At 33.6% G+C, this 17,351-nt stretch overlaps 1 protein-coding gene across 2 annotated transcripts in view; it reads left to right on the top strand.

The window, feature by feature from the left end:
• LOC118188266 (zinc finger protein 423-like) overlaps positions 1-16,574 on the top strand; it is a 171,608-nt gene extending 155,034 nt beyond the window's left edge. For both annotated transcript variants that reach the window (XM_085813286.1, XM_085813285.1), the window contains 5 exons: positions 1,862-2,440; positions 5,494-5,767; positions 8,035-8,292; positions 8,783-9,027; positions 10,574-16,574. In XM_085813286.1, coding sequence (XP_085669412.1) covers positions 1,862-2,440; positions 5,494-5,767; positions 8,035-8,292; positions 8,783-9,027; positions 10,574-10,999 — 1,782 coding nt within the window. In that variant the 3' untranslated portion in view covers positions 11,000-16,574. The remainder of the gene's footprint in view (positions 1-1,861; positions 2,441-5,493; positions 5,768-8,034; positions 8,293-8,782; positions 9,028-10,573) is intronic.
• The last annotated feature ends 777 nt before the right edge of the window (positions 16,575-17,351 follow it).

Here is a 17,351-nt window from a genome sequence, read left to right as displayed (position 1 = left end):
ACCATAAGAGACAGTGTTCATTAAATTGATGGCCGTACTGTATTCGTTTTGAGGAAATTTTCTTAATCATAATAAGTTGCTCAAATCCAGCAAACTCCATTCTAAAGGATGACCCAAATGTTGCACAAATCAAATTTTTGAAAACTGAAGAAATATTAAAGTGGACATTAACGGCAAATTATTTCAATATATGGCACCTCTACACTTTACGCAAACAATATATGAGTTGAAAATTAAGTTGCAGTTTACGCTATTAGCTTTAATTTGTTTAGTGCAAGATGGGAATGAATTTTTCCAAGGTGATCGGCGATATATTTATGAATATAACTGAATTATAATTATTTAAACACCTGGTAATTTTCCCAGAAAAATGCAGGACAGCTGTCCTTCTTATAAAGGCCTGCCGTCTAATAGATACCAAAAGTATAATGGGGATGTCAATTTCCGTGCGTTAGTTATGATTAACCTTTCTGATCTGTACGTAATCCAGATCAGGTCTACATATTCACTGTAGCCAAATTGCAGGAGATTGCGTCAGTCATTACCAAGGCTTTGGGCACCTTGTATGTTATAATAACAGTCTGCTCAGCTCCATCCAAGTTTTGATGAACATTTCGGGGGCTCTAATCCAAAGGTTTCCTTACCTCTCTTTTCTCTGTCACAACCTCTCTAGGAGACTTTGGACTTGATGCTATTTTAAATGCCCTCTGTTGTACCTCTCACATACAGCGAGGATAAGTCTGGCAACAGCTGCAGGAAGAAAAACTTGGCAGTGCTGGAATGGCAACAGCGGATGATATTCTATAGATTTTAATTTTTTGATTTTGAGTCGATGTTTTCCGTTGCGATACTATTGCTTTAAAACATTTGAATTTTGGGTGAATGAAATGAATCCGCTGTCCCGCTGCGGATATTAGTAAAATATATTTAAAAAATTAGCTGCGTTGGAAAGGATGAAACCTTGTGTTTGAATTTGCGGTATTTTTCCTCCTAAAGTTGCGTCGAGTTCAGAATATTATGCCAGGCTTATTCACGCTGGTGCAGATAAGTTCAAATTTTGTTTATTGTGTTTATAGTGTATAACTTGCAAATATATGAATAGAATTCTATTAAATAAACGTTTAAAATTCTGGAATGGTGTTTTAAAATTTTAGATGTAGAGTATTCATATTGCTATGTCGGAGCCAGTGGCAGTCAGGTGTAAAGTAAAATTGTTTTTGCTCCACGACATAACGCCCCCATGCTGTTAAGATATTAAACATTTTCAAGTTTGAAAATGTTTAAAGTTTCGAACTTTTGTATAATACCTTACCAGCATGTCTTCCGCATGATTTGAAGTTGGACCCAACGGTATGGCAATCATCACTGCTAATCACTCTTCCGATCGGTGTAACATCTTGCATTTTTCGTATATGTAATCGGGGTCTTCTTTATATTATTTTCCTATTTGTTTTGTTAAATTTTGTCTGCGTATGTCTTACGCAACATGTCTTTTTCTTAACGATGTACTCTGTTTTCATTTTGTAATGCTTAGTACAATTCTAGCGTGCCATTCTCCTTAAAAAAAAACGAATAGTTTCAAATTCATTATTTTTAAAATCACAGAGATCTAGCCTTAAAAACTGGAAGGAAATATTGCTTAAAAAGAGCTAAAAGTTATTAACAAAGACGAACATGTCAGAGTATAAAAAACAAAACTGTACATTCTGTTAACAAAAAAGGAGGGCTACTGTTAAACCTGATTGCGGATATGAGATAGATATTTATTATCAAGTTATACCACTGGAAATCACCGGTATCGCTTAAAATATGTACCTACATTTATTTACTTTGTTTACTAATTATTTTGTCTCTTATACAGGTAATATCTGGGAGTACCTGTATTGTGTGTCGTGTTCAACTTTCAAGCGAAGACCAGTTCTTGAGTCATATTCAGCAACATAACACGTCATCTCCCAACACCAGCGGCAATGGTCTTCCGGTGCCTTGTGTTGTATGCAGACAAACCTTGGTGGTGGATGTCGAAGTTCGCATGCACGCTAAGTTCCATTTAAAGCATGCATCATATGAGCCTCCTTTGGGTACACCAGCACCTTGCTGCGTGTGCTCCAGAATGTTCGATCCTGGAAATCTCATCATCCGTGCGAGCGGTAAAGCATCAGACTCCCTTCCTCCACATACGTACATGTGTAAAGACTGTTTCCATTCTAAAGGCGACGGAGAGATGGGTTCTTTGAGGTGTTCCGATTGTGGTGTTAAATTTGAATCTTACGGAGACCTTGATCTTCACAGAAAAGTTATGCATCATCGAGGTGACAAGAAAACATATCAATGCATCAAATGTCAGATGTCTTTTGAGTCTGAGGCAGATATACAAGCTCATGTCACCTGCCATGTGTTACACGAGGGAACACACCATGAGTGTAGACTGTGCCATGAGGTGAGTTCTTGCACGGTTGATATAAACTCTTAAATCCCATAACTTTTTAACATTTTACATGCAGCAATTGTTAATAAAATGAATATTGTATAAACTTGTGTTTGTAAGAAAAGTAACGAAATAACATACTGAAGAACTAAATGTTAAAGCAATTAATAATTAGCAAGAAACAGGAATCTGTGAAGTGAGACTAATTTTACAGGACAATAGTTTAGACGATAACTCTTGTAAATAGTTTTGCAGGTTGTTTCTGCTGATTAGTACAGTGGGTGATCGGTTAACGAACATTTCCAAGATTATGTTCGCTATCCGAATTGTTCGTTAACCGATCACCGATTTACCATATATGTTAATGGGAATTCGATTAATTCGTTCCGGAGAACCTAAAAATTAAATTTAAAAAATGTCATGTACAAGTGTAATTTCTTAGTAAGTTTATTTATTACAAATATAATACATACATATAGTCTTACGTCTTAATCAGTCCTTTTCCTTTCTTTGGACGTTAAAGAACATGCCCAATGTCGATTGTTTTTCTCTCTCCTTCAGGAAATGATTGATAGCAATATCGTTGTAGAGATCAGCAACCCTATTGGCATCAGCTTGGTTTGGCTGCCATTTTAAGACAGTTGCTCTGACATCCTCCCACTTCTTCAAAAGATCTTTAATGGCAGATGTCGGCATTGCTCCTCTTTGGTCTTCCTCTTTTTCAGAAGGAAACACATTTCGCTGAGTTTCTTGGTGTTCTTCATTCAAGATTTCTTGGAGTTCTGCCGTCAAGTCACCTTCATATTCCATTATGAGCTGTTCGATGTCATCCTCGTTCACCTCCAATTCCAGATCTCTCGTAGTTGTTACGATTTCATCCATAATTTCAGGGGTGTCACCCTGATCACCTCCGTCGTCTTGAACGAGGGATGGACACAGCTTTCGCCAGGCAGAAACCAACTGTCGTTGAGTGATTTCTGACCACGCCTTTTCAATAAGACGAATAGCTTCGAGAATGTCAAATTTTTCTAACCAAAATGTTTTTAAAGTCATGATGACGTGTCCGCACACGCGCACATCCAATGATGACGTGTCAGCGCACGCGCACATCCAATGATGACGTGTCAGTGTATGCGCACATCCATTTTCAGGACGAATGGAGGACTGGTGTCGGGTGTTCCGAGAGCCGAGAGGTTTTCGTTAGAATTAGTTTTTGTTCGTTATCCGCATATTGTTCGTTGCTCGAACACAAAAATCTTTCCTGAAAGTGTTCGTTGTCCGATTTGTTCGCAGTCCGAACTGTTCTTTAACCTATCACCCACTGTATTTGCTTTAGCATTTGAATTCGAGCTAATTGTTAGCTTAAAATGAAAGAAGGTCCGGTTTCAAATCTCGGGAAACGGTTGGTTGCATGAAAATTTTCGTAGTTTTTCACATTTGTAACATGAATATAACCCAGTTTCACTTAAAAGTCCTCTGTGAAGGCATTTATCTTCTTAGTCAGATGTTCTTCGATTGCTTTGCAATAATTAGAATAACCGTGTACTCCGCTCTCGGTGTTTCCGACTTTGAACTGGAGTAGCTATCTCATCAAGTTAATTTTATCTGATTAAAATGGCTCTGGCTCTATTCCTGATAAAGGTCTTTTACATCTGTACGTGGCAAATAGATGAAGTTATTAAAAACAATATTTTTATAATAAATTTTGTATTTTGAAAATCTTCCTTATACCGAATATTGCAACCGAGGATTCATCAATTTAAAAATTAAAACATAATCTCTCCCTATATCTTTAGGCTGATTCATTAGAAGGGGATTTCATATTCAAGCATAGTTTTACCAAAGTATACGAAGACTAAATTTAATGTCATACACCGTTATATTTCATGTTTCATAAAATAGTATTTGTTGCTAATAAGCCTTTTATGATATTGTGACCAGTATGTACAACTTTTACTACTTAGGCTAAGTCGGATCGTCCAATACACCGCTTATAATACAATCCCTGTTTCTGTTTTTATGCTGTTGTTGCAGTTCTAGGAGGTATTATGGATTCTTTTAAAAAAATGGCTTTCTTTAACTTCAGACTAATTAGAACAGTCATACGTATTTGCACTGCTTCTTTTCTTTCTTTATTTATTTAATTTCGTTATACGAGCTAAAGGAAGAATTTTAATCTCTAAATATTTCGGGTATCGTATTTCAACAGAAATATCCATTTTGACTATTCCCGAATCCAAGGACGTTTAAATTTTAACATCTAGTTAACTGCTATAACATCTAGTTGTGCATCTGGTCTTCCTATGTGTACATATATATATATATAAACACTCACTTATCCGCTATAAAAGCCCTTACCCAGCCTCTATTTTCACAATCGTTGTTCGTAGTCATAGTACCTTCAATACCTGTGTGAAGGTCGCAGTCCCTTCGCGCAGAGCATTTTATGGGAAATTGCCTCATATATCTATTACACATGTGAAAAACTCCGAAAACTTCCATGCAGTGAGCCGTTTTGCTGTGATTTGAACCTAAAACAAACTACCGGTGTTTAGCGATGTTCAGCAAACTTTTCGTCGCTGATGGGCTGGTGTGCGGCGCAAGACGTGCGATGTAAATATTATGTTAACAAAACTGCCGACATATTGTTAGAATAAGATTATGAGTTGGCATATGCTTACTTACTTCTTATATTATATGAAAGCTGAGAATAATCTTTCTGAAGCAATTCTGAATAAGATTGCTAAACAGCACTTACCTGAAATTTAAAAAAAAATCTTAATCAATGCGCTAGTGATGAAAATTTATTTATTCACCAAAATTCACCAATCGATTTTTAGAGATGTATTAGTGGGTACTAATATCCAAGTACTTAAATACACTTTTTGGAGAGGGGGTCAATCTGAGTTAATATAATTCTTGAAGTCCTCTTTACAAGATAGACAGAGCATTGCAAACTGTACATTTTCGTATTGATTCAAAACCGCAAACAAAATCAGTATTCTCTCATATTGAGATTTTTATTAGTGATTCTACTGTCCTTAAAGTAAATAATGTTATTTCAGGTCTTGGACTCACCCTCCAAACTGCAGTGTCATCTAATTGAACATACATTTGAAGGGAGTTCGCATTATACCTGCTACTTGTGTGCCTCCGTGTTCACTGGCTCGCACCTCCTCCAGCGCCACATGTTGGATCATGGATTGGATTCTAGACCTTATGATTGCTCTGAATGTCGCCAAAAATTCTTTTTCAGGGCAGAGCTAGAAAACCACTCCTTCATCCACTCATGGGAAAATATTAACAGACTCCAGGCCACACCCAATTCTATGGTGAAAAGTAAGAGTTCGTTGTTATTTTCCAACAATTCATTAAAACCCTCTTCTGTTCTCATCCTCCCTACGTTTCTGTTTCTTTTTCTCCTTCCTTTCTCCAAATTTTCTTCTTCTCATTCTCCTTCTCCCTCCTTCTCTTCTTCTCTCTTTTCTGCAATCTCCCAGTGTGAAGCGATATAGAGTATCCTGGAACACATTCGGACCGCTTTAAGTCTGCTAATGTTAAGCAATCTTTACAAGAAACTTGAGCTATGAAAGGTCTACTCTAGTAATGTTCAGAGAAAGGAATGTCACCACACCGAGTAAGGAGCCACCTACGGAAAGCATCACACTGATATTTGGAAACTCACGTTTTCTTTCACACGTTAACTGATGTAGTTCTTCAGGAGCCATTGAATATTATACATTGCATTCTATATTGCATCATCTGAAATGAACCTAGGGTATAGCAGCAGTACCTAGGTTATCATTGGAGAACATCTCCAATACATTATTTTAAAGAAGTGAATTCTTTTTTGTGAATCCAAGACACTGAATTCATTTGTATTGTTGCGTACATACGGGTTCATAATGGACTGAATGCACACAGAAACGATGATAACTTGATAAAATTTATTATTCCAAAAGAAACATTTTATAGCTCTGGAATTTTCCACAAAAGTACTCGAACAGCTCTTCTCAGTATAGCAGCGCACAATTAAAATTTGCCACTTCAAGCTACTAATAACGTTAAACATAATGCAATGCAAAGCGCGTCCACGGAAATCTCTCAATACTCCGAAGTCAGCTCTAACAAAAAACTGAGAACTGATACTCGCTCCGGTTCACGATGAAATCTCTAGCACCTTCCGTTTCTTGAAATTAATGGAAGGCATATATAAAGCGATACAGTTTCAGTTACAATTGCAGTTATTCAATTACGGTACCAGTTACAGTTATATGAGAAATGGACCAAAATGTCGCCAAATAATGACCAAGTTAGGCGACTTTTTGCGATTTCTTGCCAAATTTGGCGACAAAACGTACTCCCTAAAATCGCTAGTTTGGCAATATCTCACTAATGTACAGATAGACATTTACCTTGTTGTTAAATGGGGCCCACCAACGGCCTATCGGTAAAGTCACTAAATACTGATAAGGTTCGGTCTGAGGTGCGAATCCCGCGTAGTTTTCCTCATGTGTAATGTCTATGCGAACCAGTTTCTCTTAGAAATTCCTCCACGAAGGCATCCCTTGCCTTATGCAGATAGTCTTCGAGGCTTTGCCATAATCACATAAGCCAAACCAAACCAACCTCATTGTTAAATAGGCTTAGCTCTGTAATCTTATTTTTCCGGCAGAGCTTTGTTCTCTTCATTTCACGTCACATTATACAAAATGTATTAAAATTTCACACATAATTACACTAAAATTATTTTCATGTAATACAAATTTCGTTACAGTATTTATTGCTGTATACAAGGTGAATCTGTATAAGATTGCAAAACTTTAGGGGATGGTAGAAGGCACCTGTACGAACAATGTTCGTCATAAAATGTATTGTCGAAACGCAAGCGGTGGGAAATTAAAAAGTAGTTTTCCACTGTCACATTTAAAAAATTAGCACAAGAAGGAGAAGAGCTACTTCAAAAAACAATTTTTATCACAGCATGCTCACAGAAATTGCTCAAAAGACTTTCCGCCAGTTGTAATGCAGGCTTCACGCCTGCGAGATAGGGATTGACGCATATTATGCAAAGACACCAGGCATTTCCCGAATATGGCCGCCAACAACGGTGATCCTAGCGACTAGATCCACATTGGTTTCAATTGGGTACTTGTGAATTAGGCTTTTCATATGCCCCTTGGTGGCCAAGCTATTAGACCACCTCGACCAATCCATCGCCCTAGAAATTTAATGATTCATGTAACCAGCAACCCTTCTCTGCAATGTAAGTAGAAAATGCCGTTGGGTGCGAGGACCGACCCTTTTATACCATTTATTTACTATGTCAGCTGGCGGCTCACCGTTTGCGTTCCAACCACACATTCTATGACGAATATTGTTCGTATAGTTGCCTTCCATCACCCCCTAAAGTTTTTCCCTCTTGTTCAGATTCATCCTGTAGAATAAATGCTTTAGCCTACTCTAAAAATTATTAAGTGTTTCAGTGTTTATGATAATCATCGTCATAACTTATTTACCCTAAAATTTCTATGTGCACTCATGATATGTGTTTTTGCATTTATATCGAGCTAAACTTAATTTGTGTACTTTTACCTTTCCCTCAGGCTCTGGAAATACAGAAACTCCTCGTTTATTGTATGGATGTCAAAAATGTCCGTGCGTCTTCGGTAGTGCCAGTGATCTAGCGAAGCATCAACGCTCACACAGCCATGACTCAAATTTCAAACCAGAGCTCAGCTCGCGATCTTCACTACCTTGTCCAAACTGCGGCATGGAATTTGCCTCAAGAGATGATTTGAGAGGACATATGATATTAATCCATCCTTCAACGCCCATGAGAGACGCTTTGTTATCAGAGAGAGGTAACTGATTACTATTTTAAAAAACTGGATTCTCCTGTTTGGAATTTTGTTCCGCCATTATTACAATCTTCCTCATTATCACTTGTTCCCCCATTATTACTGGAACAGAGGATTTTTTAAATGTTTCACAATTTGAAATCATAATAGTCGGTAACTACTAAAATCCCTAATATCACATGATGTAGCATATCTAGTATGAGATGAACCTCTAATATTTTCTGAAACATTTTTACGTTAATTTTCTGTATATACCAAAAGTTTCAGATAAGATTTTATATGAATGCTCCAGTAATAACATAACGAATAAATGCAGTATATAACTATATATGCTATATTTCAATATGTATAACTGTCTCAATAGATCTCGCTATTTCAAAATACCTCAAAATCAAACTTTTATCACTGATTCAAAATACACAAAAAAAACGGTATTTGTTTGAAAAATTCAATTTTTAATTACTAATTATTAATTATTATTTTTTATTTTCAGTACCCAGACAAGACCTGTATAATTTTGATGGGGAAAAGCATTCGGAGGAAAAAATGACTCTTAGGCAGTCTACTAGTAAGGCGACAAGAGAAAAGAAATCATTTGAATGCCCTGTTTGCAAGAAACGCTTCACGAGGAAGGAAAACAGAAAACTTCATATGAAATCCCATCATCAAAATTCCGGATCCAAATCCTTTCCTTGCACGCAGTGTGGTAAAGTGTTTCTTAAGCGCTCAAACGTGAAGGTATGTGAAGGAATATTAAGTTATTTCTTTTAAATATTGAATTAGTTATGAAAACTGAAAGTTCCACGGCTAAGGAATGAATTTCAATGAAAGAAAGGTAGTTTAACAGGAATTTATTACTTAAGTAGATTTTGTTGTAATAAAGTTAATAATTGCTTACTCTTTAAGGATGTTTCATGAAACACTGCCAAGCGTTATACATGAAGAAATCAACGAAAATACCTTGTATCTACCTGTTTCACCCACAACATACCGAATGTAAATTTTATTATCAGTACTTAATGACATCTTACGACATGTCATAATGACATAATTTATAAGTTTTCAAATTCTAAAAATACATTATTAATATTCTCATGTAGTTTTATTATTTCAGAATATCCTTATTTAAAAAATTCTACAAATCAGAACTATTTTTAATTTATATTACTACATTACAAGTTGGCAGTTAAACCTTGCCTCCGTCTTCTGGAACAAAACTTCTAGAAGTAAAATTTCCATTTTGAAAAGAATTACATGGTTCAGTACGTTTCACAATAATCTGCGTAGAAATGCTCATCGCTTATCTCTTGACATTAGAAACCTTTTTTTTTTTTTTTTAATTGATGTTTTACTTTTAATCGCATACAAACGCTAATATTTACTTCTTCAATTTATATACGGCTACCGAAAATGGTTTCCGAAGTTGACATCAAATATCTTGGTAAATTTCTTTTTCGTATAGGTGTCGCACATTTAGCGTTTCACTTTTATAAAAAGTACTTAATTTTCCTAAATTTAACTACAGGAACGGTATTTCCTAAATATACTAAACTTATATTTAGGGAACTTATTTTCTAATATATTTCTTTTAAGGTATTCCTCCATATATATTTTTATACGGAGGAACGTAAAAAAAAGTTAAATTTCGTAATTTTTACAAAACTGTTTTCTTCAGATTTAAAAATGCCAAAACATGAATATTTGCATCATTTAAAACATTTTGTAACTGGAAATATCTGACTGTGACTAATGATTGCGAAAATAAAGCGTGGTCTAATACTGCGGTACGGTGCATATTAATCTAAGCTATTTATATGAGTAAGTATCGTTTGATCAACAGACGATATCTGCATGATTGAATAAAGACCAAAAACCAATATTACAAGAATTCAATTTTATAAATTTATAAAGGATGGTAATTAATTCACATTATAGAACGAGAGATTCTAAACTATCAGCTAAAAGGGAACTTTTTAAGACCTCTAAAGTTTAGGACACTAAACCACAGATTTCGTAGCCTAAATAAAACTTAAGCCCTGAAATCAGCAACAGCTGAAAGGTTTAGCTGGAAAAAGTAAAGTTATTTATAAAACATGTATTACATTCCCGTAGTTTTGAATTTTCTGACATAACTCAGCAGAAAAAAATGTATCATCCGTAGATTCTTGTATAAATGCGCATATTTCTGAATGCACTTCTCTCAGTTTATTATTGCTCATAGAAAGTTACAAATAAATGTTTATTATAACATATAATGCTTACAGCTGTATTCTTCTTATTTCAGGAACATATGAGAACACATATTACCTCGACAACCCATCCCTGTGAAATATGCGAAGAATTCTTTCCGTCCACTGCACTTCTGAGGCATCATCTTAAGGATGTTCATGATAGAAAATTTGATCACAGTTGCATTGTATGTGAAAATTTATTCGATTCGGAAGAACAGCTACAGGATCATCTGAACGAAGAACATCAAGTAAGAGTTTTAGAGAGACCACCCAATGACTCGGAGAGAGCTGACGACCATTCTGCACCACCGTCGCCTGAGCCATCAGCTTCTGAAGAAGTTCGGCAGTCTGGATCTAGCACAGACGAGCCGGAAGGCAATGATATAGAAACATCCTCTGTCAATGAGCCAAAGACTGAAACCATAGAGTTCAATGGCCCAGAAGAAAGACCTAATCTGCCAGCCGAAGTACTAGCATGACTGGAAAGTTATAGAGGATGTCACTAGTTCTTGATAGACAAGACTTTACTTGTTCTGTGGTTACTTATTTAGTTCTTCAAATTTGGCAGCATTACACCGTCCTCTTCTTTTATTTTCAGCTCGAATATGAACGAGTTCAGGTGTCAAAGCTTAAAAATGGGTCTGGTGTAACTTTGACACTTGATGTATGTTTCAAAAGAAAATGGATTTGTTCATTATACCCTTGCAGAAAACTAGAAGCGAGTGGTTTTGCCATTCGCATGCCAAAATCAAATGATGGCTGAATTTTGAAGACATTACGCCTCTTCGTTGTGAATGTGATAATGTTAAGAGATTTTGTGCTCGCAATGGAGCTATGTGGATACCGGTGCTATTTATTACGAGAATTTTATATTTATTTCTCCCGTATTAAAATTTTATTACTCAAGAAATTTACGTTTATATAAAAAGTATTGTTGCATGACTTCACGCTCAGTACTCGAGATTGTTGCAAAGGATATCCATGACTAGGTGCCAAAACAAAACAATTCTATTTTTAAATTTAATTTAAAAATAGAATTCGTTTTATATTGAGGTTTATCAAAATCACTAAATAGTTACAGCTTTGTTTGAAAGTAATATAGGAGTATTTCATACTATAGACATTTTTAAGCTTTTGCATTCCATGTATTTATTTTAAATCAGTAAAACCAAAATAAAAAAAAACGCTAAATAAGGTAATGTAATTATCCTTAAAAAAACTATCTCTCAGACTTTTTAATATTACAAGGAATATGGTTCGAATTCCAATATAACTTTATAATTTGTTTCCTATCTTTTGAGATTTGGCCACGGTAAAAATAAAATATTTAATCAAAGTTGTATTACTTTAACTCTCGTAACTGTCTACGACTCTTACGTATTATCTTGTTGATTCAAAATTTTGGCATGGAATTTTAATATACAACAAATATACATTGTATGCATAAAAGTCTTTACAGGGCCTTTATTTTTGCAAACAATGATTGTAAATATATAATTTCCATTCAGGAAAATGTTTTAAACAACGCTGATTCACATTTCGGCATTTTCAAATTTACAACAATCAGTTTTATAAAAATATGAAACCTAATTTTCTATACGGTCCTCCGATTTCTATATTTTTATTTTAGGAACATTGTATGCTGTATATTAGAGCCTGTAAGGTATTTTTTCCTCTTCCCTTTACGCATGCCTTCGTAATGTAATAAGAAGCATACTCGACGCCTATTCTAGAAGTCCGGGGTTCGAATCCCGGCAAGGGCACTGCATACTTTTCACGTTCCGGCATCGATATAACCTAATTTTGGAAATCATTATAAAAAATGGAACGAGGAACGTTTGACTCCCTTTCGACAAAAATTGACCGAGATGTTTAATTTCAAAATTTAGGATATTTGACATAATTTCTAGCTTGATTTTGAGGGGCCGGTTGGTCAATAAATTAGAATAGTTTGAGGTTGATTTTTTTCTTTTAAATACTATTCCGTGATGATTTATGTTACTTACGTAGTATGAAATATTCTCTGATTTATAATTTTGTTACGATCGGTACAACGAAAGTACTTTTACACATGTAATTTATAAGTTTCTGAACGCTAAATTATGTTCCTAATACTCTCTGAAGTTTTATTACTTTAGATTTTTATCTCAAAATCATAAAAACATTAATTAAAATAGAAATACTTTTAGCTTTTAAATCATGCAAATAATGTTACGAGAACATGCTCAATGTTCTGTAGCATAGAATTCTATAAGATTCGGTAAATAAGAACTGAAAAACAAATTCTTAAAATATATATATATATATAAATTTTCAGAATAATCCGCACAGAAATGTTTTCTATCTAGTTTATTAACGCTATATTAAGTTAGATTTCGTGTCTTTTGCAAAATATACTTTCGAAAATGCTAAAACATTATGAACATCTGCGTCATCTGAAATTTTTGTTATTGCAATGATAAGAATACGACCAGCGGTTGTAAAATTGAAGGCCTGATAAGGACTTACGTCTACACACGTTATGTATGCATAATTTATATACATTGGGTATTTTTTTATTATAAAGGCCATCGCGTAAACATCTGAATGAGTTTGAGAAGCAAGTAAGTTGCACGTTACAAATTTGCTGATTATGTTTGTCACTTCTTATAATTAACCACAGTGTTATGTCCTGGTTTCATAAGGGATTAACTAATATAATTACAAATGATTTAAAGATTAAAAAAACAGTAAATGAAAATAACTTAATCATGATATTTAACTCCAGATACTCTTTAACTTCATACTGAAAACCAAATACACATATGTAAATCTGACTCATATTTTAGTATCAATTAATTAAATGCGCAAAATCTCGAATCGATATTATAATCCGTGTTAATTTGAAAGTCAGTATTTTCCGAGACAGAACGACATGTAGGGGAATGTTGCGTAAGTCATATGCCTTAAGGAAAAATAGGTTTAAATCGCTAAGATCTATGAAGAAATAAAATTTATGTGTGGTAATAATATCTTGTGTTGTCGTTGCTGATATTTATTACAATAAAATTCCATGCAATCTACTCTCTTAGATAAAATTAATAAAATTTATGAACTCGTGTTTAATACGACTTGGGCAACTACTATTCTAATTCATACCACTCATAGTTTAAGTCACATTACGTTTAAAATTTTACAATTATAATAAAACTTTCTCAATTAGTTTACTTAGGAGATAAACCCGGTGTGAAACTATATGTATGAATGGCGGTAACTCGTTTTGATGGAAGAGGCGCAGCTGGCGTGATATTAAGCCTAAAATGATACTACTAAAGCTGTGGTACGACTTGCGCAACCTTACCCTAATTACTTTTTTTAAATCAGCTGATATTAATGGCAATAAATTAGAAATTGACATTGGTCAATTTTGGAAAAAATAATTATGATGAGAATTACGTCTAAAGGGGCTTTTTTTAATATCTTATGTGTTACCTTTTTTTTTATTAAATATTCCTGATTGAATATTTCTTCGCACTTAAGCCATACAATTCAGTTCAAGAGCAATATCTCAAAATAATTTCAAATTGAGCATATCTTTAGAATTTCCGATGCACAGTCTCACGCGTTGGTGATAAAAATGTTTTCTCTATACAACGTTCCCATTGCTCGCTTTGAAATCCTTCAGTTTGTTAATCAAAAATTAATGAACATACATACATTTATACAGATTCTTCATTACATAATTTCTTCCAATATACTACAGGGCAATAATATTTGGTGGCAAAAGTTTGAAAAGTGATACAGCCATTTATAGTGTTTCGACGCAAAATTTCAAAACGAAAACAATAATCCCTCAGGAACAAAGCCCCTTTGGACATTAAATCACAAGGAAACACGAAAAGTTTAAACTGAGAAATGTTAGAATCCTTTTCTTAAGAATAAATACCTTAAGACAGTGATTCATTCATAAATTTTTTCTAGCGCCAAATGCATCGCTAGATTAAGTCCTAAAGAAAAAAATGATTACTATTCTTGATGAAATCAATATTCTTCTTACTTCAGTTTCTCACACGGCAAATGCAGTAATTCATTCTTCGGAATTATACGACGGCAGTGAAAATGTTGCAAAGTTTTGGCTGTTCTAAAATATCTCAGTGTGTCATAAAAGCTTAATTTCTCTTATCCAACTTAAAAGTAACAACACAAGACTCATTCGCATTCATAAGGTGCAATATTATGAAATAGAATTCGCTAGTTTAAACCCACTTTAAATAGCTTTGCCTTCACTCATGATTTAAGCATACATGTTTAATTAAATTTATGCTTGTCCGGTGCTCAGTTAAATTCTCTTTCCAGCCCTAAGTGCCCTTCTGAAGAGCTTTGAGCTACGAACAGAAAAAAGTTGTGAATTTCCCATATCAAATATTTATGTAAATACTTGTAAATTTGCATATGTTCCTGGGTGGTATCTTATATAAAAAAATCGTTTAGTTTAAAATGATAATTTTTATTGCAATTATTATTATTATTGTTAAATATATGGAGGTTTTTTTATTCTTATTTATTATGGTGTTCATTGTGTTTTGTTGAAATATTTGCTGAATAACAAACATTCCGCTTTTCATGTGAAATGATGTGGTAATGCATAAAATGAGCATCGAAATAATTTCCTCTTTTCAAAGTGAAATTGTATGTAATCAGCAAATGATAAAATATAATCAGTTATGAAAGAATAATTTTACAGATTAAAATAATAAATAAAAAAGAGTAAACTTTAAGATTTACAATGATCTATACGAGACTGGTTTTCGCAAATCTGTTGCCGTATAGTCAGTCTACTTACATTTTAACCAGTGAATTAACCAGTGATGGCAGCTATGGTTAACAGAAAATCACGGCTCATTAAATTCGCATAAGATTATCAGTTAGAACATTTGTTGTTTATTAATGTATTCCGAATTCACTATATTTAAAATACGTACTATTGTAGATAAAACCTATTCGCTATAATATCATTTGCTGTTACTGCTATCATTGAGAACATATTTCTTTTCCTTTTTCTAGTTTCATACGTAGGCAGTTTCGTTTTACGCTAATAGTTTGTGATTACAGTTTTTTTGTCATTCAGCTATGAACAAAATTAACTCTTTTCAAACAGGACCGGTATGTGCAACTTGGTTTATCCACCCTCGGTTAATGTATAGATAACTTTTTTCCCTCCTTCAATAAATAAATTAAACAAAAAATATAAATAAATAAATTAAGATGATATTTATATTGTCGTTCTCTTACCTCAAAAAATGAGCAGATGTATATAAAATTATTCTAAAATCTCAGCATAATACAAAATTCAGTCTCTTTAAATGAAATATAAATTAAATATTATTTTACTTAAATTCCATACTTCTATTTGGGCATACTTAAACTGAAAATAATATACCGATATCTTACTTCAAGATCTTCATAGACAATGTAAAGATTACACGTTTGCTTCGTAAGAAAAAGTCCAATATTTTGATTATCAAACAATTTATTTATTACATTAATAATCATGTCTTAAAAGCTTGCATTTATTAACTTATATTTAAATTCTATTGTTATATTAAATTTTAATTAATTGAAGATTCACGTAATTTACCAGGAAATACAAATACTGAAAAATAATACTTCCGTGCTTTATTAAGATAGAATTGTAATTATTATTTCTTATTAGATCAGTAATTCTTATTACTTATTTGATCAGTAATTTGTATTACTTATTAAATATTATTATTTAAGAAAGAATCATATTTAAAAATTTTGTGACAAAAAGTTTCTAATTATATTCTTTTAAAAAAGGTAACTTCTTCATTTTCTTGGAGGAGTTAAAACTTTTAACGGAATTATTTCGACGCTCATGTGCAGGTGGAACTGTATTATATGAAATCTCTGTTTCTGTTTGTTATTCTATCTGAGTCTGTATTTTGTGCTCTGTTGAGTCTCACCTCAATAAAAGTGGTTGGGTCCAAGATGCACAGATATTTGTGTTCCAACATATTTAAGAAAGGAATAAAAAATAGTTTACAAATAAAAGAGTATTGGCTGTATTTACTTTTGTCCTACATCCACACATTAAAACACGCATAGTTGTTGAAATCTGAATGAAATCACTAATCTTTAATTCCTTGCAGCATGAATTTTATTGCCAAGTCATCCTTTTAAACTGCGTATAGTGTTATAGTATAGTGGCAATAAGTTTTATTGTTTCACAATTTCTTATGAATTAGATGTTTCAGCATCTTCTGATACCCGAAGTTTTGTCAATGTAAAAATCTAAGAATGTATTTGAATTTAACATATTGCTAGGTTCTTGGGCATGTAGAGATAAAAGGAAACGAGCTGGACAGTATCGCAGTAAAGTCTGTAGCAGAATTATGTACTCGGCTTGTTCCTCTTGGAGATATTAATATGATCATCATGAGTAAAATAATAAAAATAAATGAAAAAAATCTAAAAGGTTTCAGAATTTTAAATTACGTCCAAAGGGACGTTTTTTTAATGTTTTGTGTGTTGCCTTTATTTATTCAATATCATGTTCTTCGCACTTAAACCATAAACTTCATTTCAATAGCAATATCGCAAAATAATTCAAAATTGAGCATATCTTTAAAGTTTCCGATACACAGTTTTGCGAGCTGGAGATAAAAAGGTGCCCCCCAGGTAGATTGTGGCTATTGCTCGCTTTCGAATCGTTGAGTTTGTTACTCAAAAATTCGTTAAAGTTTTACAAAACATGAAACCAATAATAAAACAGATTCCAAATTTCAAATTTGGTCTCCATATGTCCATATTCGCAGTAGGATTACGTCATTC

Source organism: Stegodyphus dumicola, chromosome 3 (assembly GCF_044657685.1).
Source record: "Stegodyphus dumicola isolate Sdum_Otavi_A_Nest chromosome 3, ASM4465768v1".
Lineage (NCBI taxonomy): Eukaryota > Metazoa > Arthropoda > Arachnida > Araneae > Eresidae > Stegodyphus > Stegodyphus dumicola.
Note: the sequence above shows the minus strand (reverse complement) of the source record. Positions and strands in the feature narration are given on the sequence as shown.